Below are 11,588 nucleotides of genomic sequence, written 5' to 3'. Positions count from 1 at the left end.
CTTTTTAAAAGTCGGTTTGCTTGCCGCCCAGCTGGTGTGGTTCAGTGGTTGAGTGTGGACCCATGCACCAAGTCACTGTTTCCATTCGGGGTCAGGGCACGCGCCCGGTTGCCGGCTTGATCCCCAGTCGGGGGCGTGCGGGAGGCAGCCCATTGATATTGCTCTCCCTTTACCCTTCTCCCTTCCTCTTTCTCTAAAAACATGTAAGAAAAAAAAAAGTTGGTTTCCTTGTCTTTTATTGTTGAGTTCTAAGAATTCTTTATATATTTTGGATATGAGTCCTTTACCAAGAATATGATTTACAAATATTTCCTCACCTTCTGTGGGTTGTCCATTCACTTCCTTGATGGTCTCCTCTGAAGCACTCATTTTTAATTTTGATGAACTTTATTTTTGAGGAAGTAAACATTGTAGATAGAGTTGAAGCTCCCTTTTTATTCCCTATTACCCAATTTCTCTAGCTCCCTCCCCAGAAATCACCACTATTCTGAATTTGATCTTTATAATTCCTAGCTTTTTTTCTTTCATAATGTAAAATGCACATACAGAATTTACCATCTTAACCATTTTGAAGTGTACAGGTCAGTGGCATTAAGTACATCCATATTATTGCATACCCATCACCACCTTCCATCTCTAGAACTTTTTCATCTTGCAAAACTGAAACTTTGTACCCATTAAACAACGACCTTCCATTTCCCTCTCCCCTCAGCCCTGGTAACCACCCTTCTATTGTCCGTCTCTATTAATTTGACCACTCTAAGAAACTGATACAAGTGGAATCATACAGGACTTGTCTTTTTGCGACTGGCTTATTTCACTTAGCATAATGTCTTCAAGGTTCATCCATGTTGTAACATGTGTTAGAATTCCCCTCCTTTTAATGGCTGGATAATATTCCATTATATATATAGTCATGTGCCACTTGACAATGGGGACACATCCTGAGGATTATGCCGTTAAGCGATTTCGTCGCGTAAACATCATAGAGCGCTCTCACACAAACCTAGATGGTGTAGCCTACTGCACACCTCGGTTATATGGTAAAGCCAGTTGCTCCTAGGCTACAAGCCTGTACGGCATGTTACTACACTCTCTCTCCCCCTTCCACTCTCTATGAAAGGCAATGGAAAAAAAACTACCCTTGGGTGAGAATTAAAAAATAAACAAAACTAAGTCTAGTCTAAAATCTCTTCCCCATCCTGGAATTTGCTGATTGGGGGCATAAGCAATCCACCACAATGAGTTTGTTACTGGAAAGAACTGACCACATATCCAGGCCATTTTGGTTTTTGCTTTTCTATTTTATTAATTATAAAGGCAAGTTTCCCCACCAAAACCCAGCATTCAGTGGTGGAAAAATAACAAAGTGAAAAATCCCTAAGCTGTACAATAAAAACCTGGGAGTGCGGGCTAGGGGTGTGTTTTGGGGGAGAGGGGAACAGACAGATCTCCTGCCATCGAGGAGAAGGTGGAGGCGCAGGAGGCGCTGGAAGTTGTCCAGCACCCGAGGTCACCCTCTCAGCATGCTGGCTTTCTCTGGGTCTTCACCAGCAGCACCACGGCATGCAACCTTCAATACAAGAGCTGGTAAACCGTGGCACAGTTCTTGGAGCCCGTGACTAGATACTGGTTGTCAGAGGACACATCGCAACACAGGACTTCTGTAGATTCCTCTTCCTAGAGGAAAAGAGAGGCCAAGACAGCGACTACATACAGGGGCCAGGCTTGGGCAAGAGGTGAAGACTTCGTTTAGGGCTCTTTCAAGGCTCAGCGTAGACCTGAGGCTCAGTTTGAAGACAGGGCCAGGTCTCAGGGCTCAAGGAGGAGCCCCTGAGTTTACAGGACCTTATTCCTCATTCCTCCCATATATTAAATGGCCCTGGATGCTATCTCAGAGGAACTTTCCAGCACTATCTCTGGGATCTGACCCACTGGGATCTAGGGCTACAGCTCCAAGTGCCTGGGTTTTCACACCCCTCCTTCCAGTACCTGAAACAACCTTTGTAGAGAGGGTGCAGATAAGCAGTGGATTGACTCATCCATTGTGGTCACAAAATAGCTCCCTGTGAAGGAAAAACAGATGGAGGGGCCAGATACTGTAGTCTAGTCCCAGCTCTGTTCCTGGCTGGACTAGAGAAGAGGTTTCTCTGCCTTAGTTTCCCCAACTATAAAAATCAGAGAACCACAATGTGAACCACTCCCTTATCTGTCCCCACCCGCCAGCCACACACAGGATCGTGGTGAGCATCACTGAACAAAAGGACATTCAGCTGAGGCTTCATGCCTCTTCCGTCTGCCTGTGTCTTTAGGCTGTCATTCCGTGGAGGAAGCTTCCCTTTCAGAGAGAGCCAGAAAAGGAGACAGGGTGAGTAGAGAGAGAAGATAGGAAAGGTAGCCAGGCCATCAGAGGGAGAAACACTGGAGCAGGGGGGATAATGCAGATTTGAGAGCCGTGGAAAAGTGGACACCTGGGTCTCTGCTTGGCCGGTGTTAGGGCTAGACGGGGAAATTAAGAGTCTGAAACAAGGTTGGGTCCAGACTCTACAAGTAAGTAGACACCCTACAGTGTGACAGAACACCCTGAGGTGTCACCTGGCTTCTCACTCACCACAGGAGGCAAACTGGAGGTTGTGGTGGTGGACGTATTTATGTACGACGGCCTTAAATGCCTCCCTCCGTTGTGTGTGCAGGATTATGATATCACTTGTCCTCAGGCCCACTAACATCCACTCCTCACTGGGGTCATGGGTAATGCTGAGGATCTGTTTGGAAGAAGGTTTGAAGTCAGCGCTCAAAGCTGCCAATTCATCCTTTGTACCCACCTCCAAACTTGGGCCCTGCTCCTGCAGGTACCCACAGATCCCAGTCATGGGAGACCACACCCAGCCCAATGGTGGCCAACCAGGCACCTCATGGTGTAGACTGTATTGCTGCAGCTTCTGGCAGCTCCTGAGGTCCCAGGAATACAGGCTGGTGTCTTCACCTCCAGTCCAGAACTTATTGCCCGTGATGTCCACACATCGAGACCCATATTCAGGGACTTCGTGCTTCCTGGTGGGAAACAACTCAGAGGTTTGTGTATTGGCTGGACTCCACGCCCCCCCCCCAGAAGTTTTGGGCCCAGAAAGACCCTAGAAGGACCCCAGATACAGTCTCTCTTTACCTAGTCCTACTGCACAGAGGGAAAGTGAGGTCCAGAAAGGACACGTGCTTCCCCGAAGGCCTTATCAGCAGGCCCTCCCCCAGGTCATACCTGATCAAGATTTGGTTCTGCAAATCCCAAATCTCAACAAATCCTTTGAAACAAGCCAAGCAGATCTGGGCATTGGAGGAGATGGCCAGAGAGTAGCATATGGGGCCTGTGGAGGCCAGCTGTGCTCTAATGCGGGGTGTGGGTGCCAGATCCCAAAGAGTCAGGGTCCGGGACACTCCCCCAGTAATCAGGCTCTGCTCATCGGAGAACAACTTGCAGGTGAGGACACAGTTATGACGGTCCTGTAGGAACAGGTCACATTCTCACATCACCTCCTCAAAGCACAAGCTCTGAGTCTCCTGAGAGAATCATGTCTGGGTTCCCCCAAGCCCTTCTAGAATACCCCTCACCTGAAAGTTCAGCTGGGCCTGAGGCGCCTTGTTCCAGGTATGCAGAGCACTCTCATCCCACACCCTGATGTAGCCGTGGCCACACGTGTACACATGGTGAGTCGAGCTACTGATGGCAATGGCACAGACTTTCTTGCCATGGCAGAGTTTGCCCACCTTCCAGGATGCACGTGGGGTCCTCTGCCTGACCACCACTTCATCTGCAATGGGGGGCTGGGGAGAGGAGAGGGTGGGTGGCCTTGAACGGGTCATCAACCTGAGCTACCTCATCCATGGGGGACAGCCTGTCCCTGTCCTCTGACTACATTCCTAACCACTCATCCAGTCGCTCCTCTCTCACCCCCAGGCAGAACTGTGTTCTCATCTGGGGAACCCAGACGACTGGCATCTTCTGCACTAGCCCAGGTCATGCCCAGGGTTTGCTCCTTGATAAACAGGGCCACATTTTTGGGACAATTCTGAGTGCCAGCAGTGAGAGCAGAGCCTGGCCCAGAGTCCTTTAGGACACAGCTCTAGAAGTGACTCTGTGAGCAGAGGCCCTGTATACTGGTGGTGGGAGAAGGGAGACAGCCTAGTTCATAAGCAGCAGGGAGCCACAGGACACCCATCACCTATGGGAGAGAAAATGAGTAGAGACACAATGCACACCCTCACCTTCCTACTAGCTCCTTGTTTGCGGGGTAATGGGGAAGAGAAAGATCCCAAGTTTTTTTGTTTGTTAAAAGAAGACACTTACAATTGCTCTGAGGAATGACCAGACTTCTTCACTGGGAGGAGGCGAAGGACAAGGCTGGCCTGCTGGGAAATATCAATGCCCACTTGCTCACAGAATGGACATCTGGCAGCCTGCCCTCCCGACACCAAGACCTCGTTCCTAGGTCCCATGTGAGAACCGAGAGCTACCACCCTCCCTGCCCACACTGTCCCAGCGCAACTTACCAAACTCCGATCCTGGTAGGCTGCTATGACAAATGGAGGGGGGAGAGGAAGGAGACAGAGCATGAAATGGAGAGCTCTGTGCTAGGACCCCCTCCCTCCAGGTCAGTTCCTGCCCCCCAACCAGTGCAAGAGAGACCTACCTGGAGCCCAACTCTGCTTCTTCTTTTGGCTGCCCCTCAGAGAGCCAGCTGGCCTGGAGTTCAGACCTGTCTAGGGCCTGGAGGGCCCACTGCTGCGGGGTCAGAGAGCTCATCTCCTGATAAACTGGGCCGTGCTGCGCTGGAGAGCCTGGAGACCACTGGGGTGTACCATACACCCCATCCAGTTGGGACTGTCCTTGATGCCCATGCTGGGAGGAAATGTCAGAGCTTTCTGGCTCATATCTCCTCTCTTCTGGTTCATCATAAATTCTGAGGATACTGAAGGAAGTCTCTTCCTTCTTTCCACTCATGTTCTTAGATCAGTGAAGTGCCCGAGCCACCTGGTTCTAGGGCTTGAGCAATGGGCCTGTCAAACAGATGCTGAGTTCCCAATTAGTCCTGATCCCCTGTAGCAAGAGAACAGATATGCCATTTGGGGTCTATTTAGAAAGGTCAGAGAACACCTCTCAGGGTGAGAGGATTCAAAAGATTGGTTGCTAACTTTTTATACAAAATGTTGGCAGGAATGGTGACAAGTTTCACAGAGACATTTTGCGATGTTACCAGACATTATGTTTTTCCTTCTAGGCACATGGACTACTTTTATGGTCCCATAAAATCAAGCTTTCCCTTTCATCTGGTGGTAAATTCGTCAAATGAAGGTTCATCCCCAGTGTAAACAAAATGTAAGGCAACAGGAAACTCCACTCACATCACAGAGCCTCTCAGCCTCTAGAGCGTGGAAGAATTCTGAAGAAGTCATGTGAACATGATGTTCCATTTGGATGGGGCAAGGTTCCAGAGAGATGAAAAGGGTGGCAGGTGGTGACACTCTTTCCTACCTGGTGGGAGAACTCTGAGAACTGAATGGAATCATGCTTGTAGGATATTCAGAATTACATAAAGCTAGTGACAAACATAATAAATGGCAGAGATTGCATTTATTTGTGGGTTGTGCCAGGAACCACAGCTCGGAGGATTTAAGGCAGACCAAGTGCCTTCATTCAGGCTAGCCCCAGAAGGCCCTGGGGAGGTCCAGCGTGCCATTAACAGGGAATATTAGAAGGCTCAGGGGCAAAATGATGGCTCAGCAGGGCATCTTCCAATGGGAACCAACGCCTTGTTGACCAGGCTCAGTCATTGGCTCTCAGACACCACTTCTCTCGAATACTCCAGCAGATTCCCCAGAGAACCCAGGCTGCCTGCCCTTAGGAAAATGCAGGGGGCAGTTTTATCACAGCCTCCATGAATCTTGACACCTTTGAGCTCTTGCTATGTGTTTGGCGCTCAACCAAATGCTTTACATAGCTGAGCCCATTTTATCCTACAACTGTGTGGGCCACATTTTACAGATTTATAAAACTGAAGCTCAGAGCAGGTGAGCAATTAGCTAGTAAGCAGAGTCTCCTTTCCTACCTCCCCATCATAGGAAGGAAGGCAACATCCACCATAATTACAAATGCAGTTTCCCTCACACCTAGCACTTCCAATTTAAGCAATTTGCCCTAAAGGTGCACTTGAATGTATGCAAGAAACAATAGGTACAAGCTGAAACACTGGTTGTGATAGCAGATAACTGTACATACCCAAAGGAGGGGACTGATGAAATAAGTTACAGTACATGCAGAAAGTGGAATACTACACAACAGTTAAAAATAATAAGAACACTAATGCATGGATATGGAAAATTCCAAGGTGTGTTCATGGTGGGAGGGGTGGATTCAGAAAATATGCAGCTTTTGTGAAAAAGGATGGAAATGAGAACTTTTCTTTGCATATGTTTGTATGTACATATTAGGAAGAGTGGATGCTAAATAACTTAGGATAGTTTCTACATATTTGTGACTATTTGAACCTAAATTAAAAACAGTTGGAACTTGAGCCTTTTTCTAAACCAAATCCTTTCTTTCGCATCTTCCCCCAAATGATCATTTGGGGCCCTCATGATTCTTAGTTATTTGTTTAAATAATTTAACAAATTCTCCCTGATGCATATCAGGCTCCTTTAACTGGGCCATCAGGGCTGGCTGGGCCCTGGTGAGGGTAAAAGCACAAAGCACATGTTTCCAGCCCAGTGTGATGGGGGGAGGGAGCTGCCCAGGCCCTTGCTTGGGGGTTGGATAATGCAATGAGGCCATTTAACCAAGATTTCACCTTAAGAATAAGACAAGGCTTCCCAGAAAAAGCAGAAGGAAGTTGATAACCAGGATTCCCCTCTGCACTATCCCCAACGCTGGGAATACAGAGACCTCTCCCCTTACCAGTCAATTCCCTCTTTCCCAAGCTTCAACACAAAATGCTAGAGCTGGGAGTCAACCTTACCAACAAGATACGCACTCACCAATGCCCAAGGCATGAAACTCACCTCTGAAAGCAGGTCAAACCCTGAAGATGGGAAGTCAGCAGAGCTGAGATCTAGCTAGTGCTGGGAACCCCCTTCCCTAGTTCTGGACCCTCCCTTCCACACCCTGCCCCTGCAGTGCTGCTGTTTTTAAACTTTAGCCTAATTGTAATCAAGCCCTAGGTCCGGTGTCTGGCTCATCTACCAGGTATGGCTACAACCACAGCCAACCTTAAAGCCACCGCTGGGCTGTCATTTCCGATTAACACCTTTCCTTGTGTCCTTGGATGAGTAGCAAGATGGGGATCTGCCAAGGAAATTCATGGCAGGGGGAAAGATGGAGTGAGAAATTTTTAGAGGGACATGTCTTTGGATTGGGTTCGGGCCACCCCACAGGAGCTAGTGTTTGCTAAAAGTGGACAGCTGTGTTGGGCTGTGCACAAGAGCCACTCAGATTTTCACTGCTGGGTGAATCCCCTTTGCTTAGGAAGGCTGGCTCTGGGCTGACCCAGTATGGGTGGTTATGGGAGGAAGGAGGCGCCACTTTTCGTTTTCTTCCCCCTGTTCTTACTTGAACAGGCCTGGCTCTGTGATCTTCCATCTTTCACCAGTGTCTCTAAAAGTGAAGACCAGGGAAGCCTTTCTTTTCTGTGGCTGTCTCATCCAGGGGTTCCTAAATGTGAGCACTCATCAGAACCCCCTGGAGAGCTTGTTAAAACGGAGTGCAGCCACCCCCAGAGATTCTGATTCTGTGGGTCTGGGGTAGGGCCCAAGGCTTTGTATTTCTAACAAGTTGTGAGGAGATGCCATCATGCAGCCACTGCTGCCCTGGGGACCCCATCTGAGAAGCACTGCCTACCCCTTCTGTCTGGTGGTCCCCTTCTGGCAGGAGGGGGAGGGGTGGTGAACTGGATCGGCTCCAGCTCTGTTCCCTCCATTCGCCTCCGGCCTGGCCCAGCCCTCCCAATGGACACTCTCCTGTTCTAGTTTCTTTCTCATTCATTGGCCTCAGGCAGTTTGGCTGGTGGTTTCCTTACCTTTGCTTCCCTAGGAGCTGAGCCAGCAAGCTGCCGGTGCCCCTGCCCAGAGACCCTGACCAGCTATAGCCACAGGTGGTAGTGGTGGTGGTGGTGGTGGTGGTGGTGGTGGTGGTGGTGGTGGGGAGCCCCAGCACATGGTGGGCGAACACTGAGGCCAGAGTTGGGATCCTCAGAGCCGGACCTCAAACTTCAGTTTCCACATCTTTATTTGGAGGCTGGAGCGCCCTCCCGTGGGCAATAGGAGAGCAACCCAATTCTTACCACCTGTGAGACGTTTGCGCTCATGGCCTTGTGCACTTCACGGTTGTGCTCAGGGTACTACCCCGCACCCCACTCCCACCTCACCCAGCACTAGAGCCCCCCTGGGAATTCACGTGGAAGGCTGTTGAGGAAAATGTATAAACCATATACACACAGGCACAAAACACTTCTTCCCTTAGATTCACTGACATCATCCACTCAACAGGAAATTATGCCCCAGCAAGGTCCTGCCTGGCCCAATGCGCTGTCCCCGCAGGGAGCTTGTGATCCACAGGGAGAGCCGGTAAACCAGCAGCCCCAAGTGGAAAAGGGCGGGGGCGCAGCATGGAAACGATCAGAAGGGAGGTGAGCGCAGGGAGCTGGGGCAGGGCACAGGGCAGGCAATGCTGACCAAGAGACCAGGGAGGCCAGCAAGGGGGAGGTGGCTTCTGGCCGAGCTCAGTGTGAAGAAGGAGGAAGCTCCGGGGCAGAAGGGACACAGCATGGCACAGCCAGGACCCTCCTCACTGTCCGCCAGGTCCCTGTGCTTCCTCTCTTCCTCCCACTTAGTCATGGGAGCCTCCAACCACCACTCCTTAGGGGGTGCCCTTCCCCGGAGAGCATGGTGGCGGCTCCTGTCTCCCCCATCTTGTGTCGTTCCTACCGCCTCACGCGGGCGGGCTGGGGAGCGCCTGTGTTCCGAACCCTGCCCACCGACTCCGTCCTGGACCCACCTCACTGTACCTTTAAGCAAAGCCCGCTGCCCTCGCTCTCAGGGCCCGGCTGCCAAGCGGCCCCGCTTCACAGCGCGTTTGCAGTGCGGCCTCGGAGGCACGGGGGCGTGCGCGGGGCGGGTTAGGCTGCTTTGAAGGAAAGTTTGCAAAGCGCCGGCCTAACCGTCCCGAGTTCTCCCCGCTCCGGAGGCGCGGGCTCCCCCGGCGCAGCTCCGCCGCCGGGCCCCGCAGGCCTTCCGGGTTTCTAAGCTCACGTCCAGCCGCCGTCGCGGCCAGCGGTGCACCGGAGGCTCTCCGCCGCCACCCGGGAGCCCGCGGCCCCTCCGGTTGTTTTCCCGCCCTTGCAGGAGAGCGGGCGGCGGCGGCCCCTGCCCTGCAGCGAGCGACCTGGCCGGCCGCCGGAGGAAGCGGGGGCCCAGCCCTGCGGCCAGTGGCTCCGAATGGCTTCTCCAGGACCAAGTGCAAGTCACCACCAGGCCCCGCTCGCGCAGGCCCGACGTCCCCGCTCCTCCTCGCGCGGAGGCCGAAACAGCCCCAGGGCGAGGAGGCGCGCGCCCCAGGCCCCGGCGAGGGGAGGGTCGCGTGGAAGGCCGCCCCCCCTCTCCTCACCCCGCGCGCGCCCGCGGCCCAGGGCGGGTGGGAGCCGGAGCCTCGCGTCCACACGCCGGGAGCACGTGGGCTCCGGGCTCCCGGGCCAAAGGTGGACGGCGGACGCGAGGAACCACCCCTTACCGTGGCGGGCTGAAGGAGACCAGCCGAGAGAGGCGCCGTGCGGCCATGCAGCCCGGGAGGGCTTCCTGGAGCCTGGGCTGGGTCTAGGCGTGGGTGAGATTTCAGTGGCCCAGAGGGGATGGGGCCACACTTCAGGATCACCGGAGCCACCAGGGACCGGCCCGCGCGGGTACCGCCAGTGAGCAGGGGCAGGGCGGGAGCAGGAGGGAGGCTCCGGCCGCGGGCAGCCGGAGGACCCGCAGCTCCGCAGGGCGAGCCCAGACCAGACCCGGGGCTGGCGCCCGGGGAGTCCTGGGAGCTGTCGGATTTGCTGCGACCACGTGGTCTGAGGTGCATATGGCGCCTGGGCGATGGGGGCAGGGGCTGCGGGGAGCTCTCGGGGAAGGCCGAGGCTCGCTCATGTCGGGGTCCCCAGCACTTGGCGAGCCCCGGCCTGTGGAAGGGGCCTGCCTTCCACAGATGTTCAGTTGAACTGGATGGACTGTGGGAGGGGCTGGCCTCAGATCCGCCTCAGCACGGGAGAGCAGACACGGCGGGGCTGTGGTGTGGGCAGCATGGGCACTTCAGAGGCAGAGCGCGGGCGTCTTCTCAGAACCCTCGGCCCGCCGCCGGGAGGAAGGGCCGCTAGCCCGGGGGGAGCTGTGCTGAGCCCCCTGTCCCACTCCCCAAGATGACGCTGAGCCCTGCCTACACCAGCCCGAGGACCCTCCCACCCCTGCCCTGCTTGGGCCTCGCACCAGGCTCTTCCCTGAATTGCTGGGTGCCCTCCGGCAGCCATCTTTTCCTCTGAACTGCAGTGTCCCCTCCTGACCCGGACTGGGCAGGACATGTTGTCTGAGGGCCCTTACAGCGTGACCGGCTGGGGCGGGCAGGTGCCCTGTGCTGCAGGGACACAACACGCTGACCCAGACTGAGGGAGACTTCATTTAATCCTGGCTCTTCCAGGCCCGTGGTTCCAATTCAGAAAAGAAATGCTTTTGTGAGGGGACAGGGGTCTCCAGTACTGTGACTCCTTTTAGCCCTCCTAAGGCCTCCATTGGACCCAGGGAGTTGTGGGCGATGTGGCCACAGTACTTCATGAGGTGTCTATACCTTCTTCACCTGATGTCCTTTGGGATCTGAACAGAAGGACAAGCCCTGGGCAATACCAAACCTACAGAGAGGGAGAAAACCCTCAGGGACCATCCAGGTGGGAATGGCCTTGAGCCCTGGTACCAGTCTGAGACCCAGGGAGGCCAAGGTCACACGGGACATTGATGGCAGATTGCTGGACATCAGGTTGTCTTCAGTAACTTAACCCTCCTAGAGTCCCTGCCTAGTTCCTGCCATAGAAGAAACTGCTGGACCCTTCTGGGAACCAGGATTGCAGGGCTTCCTGTCCCTACCTCCCCTGGCTGCCAAATCCAGAAACCATCTACAAGCTGTTCATGAACCAGGAGGGCTGGTGTGAGCTGTGACCACCTCACCTCTCCTCTGACCTGGGTAAATGACCACATCAGCCACTAGTTTGCTATGTGACCAGGAAGAGTGCCATCCATCTCTGGGTGTTTCCCTATAAGTAAAGGGACCCAATTGCCCAGGGCATTTCTAGGTCTCACTGTGCAGCCTGGTATTTCCTAGAGCAGGGCCAGAGGGTCCGCAGAGGTACCCTGCTCCTACCTCTGTTCTGAGGCTCCAGAGTCTGCCTCCATACATGCTCAGCTTCTAGAGCAAGGGGGCAGGAGAGGGAGGGACTTACAAATGGCATCTCCCAGACACTGCTCGAGTCCTGTACTATGTCATTAGCTTTCTGACAGGGTAGTTCCTTTGAAGCACT

General features: G+C 53.5%; 1 protein-coding gene across 1 annotated transcript; it reads right to left on the bottom strand.

The window, feature by feature from the left end:
• Positions 1 to 1,622: 1,622 nt before the first annotated feature.
• Positions 1,623 to 4,996, bottom strand: TLE7 (TLE family member 7; the record flags this gene model as incomplete). The annotated part of the gene is made up of 9 exons (XM_081117703.1): positions 1,623 to 1,680; positions 2,003 to 2,066; positions 2,612 to 2,765; positions 2,913 to 3,054; positions 3,257 to 3,498; positions 3,607 to 3,819; positions 4,343 to 4,401; positions 4,546 to 4,568; positions 4,686 to 4,996. 9 exons carry the CDS (start codon positions 4,994 to 4,996, stop codon positions 1,623 to 1,625), a joined length of 1,266 nt encoding a protein of 421 aa, XP_080973829.1.
• Between the last annotated feature and the right edge of the window lie 6,592 nt (positions 4,997 to 11,588).

The sequence above is a fragment of the Miniopterus schreibersii genome (genome assembly GCF_964146895.1).
Source record: "Miniopterus schreibersii genome assembly, chromosome: 18".
NCBI classification, from domain to species: Eukaryota; Metazoa; Chordata; class Mammalia; order Chiroptera; family Miniopteridae; genus Miniopterus; species Miniopterus schreibersii.
The sequence above is the reverse complement of the archived record's forward strand: the minus strand, read 5'-3'. Positions and strand labels throughout refer to the sequence as shown.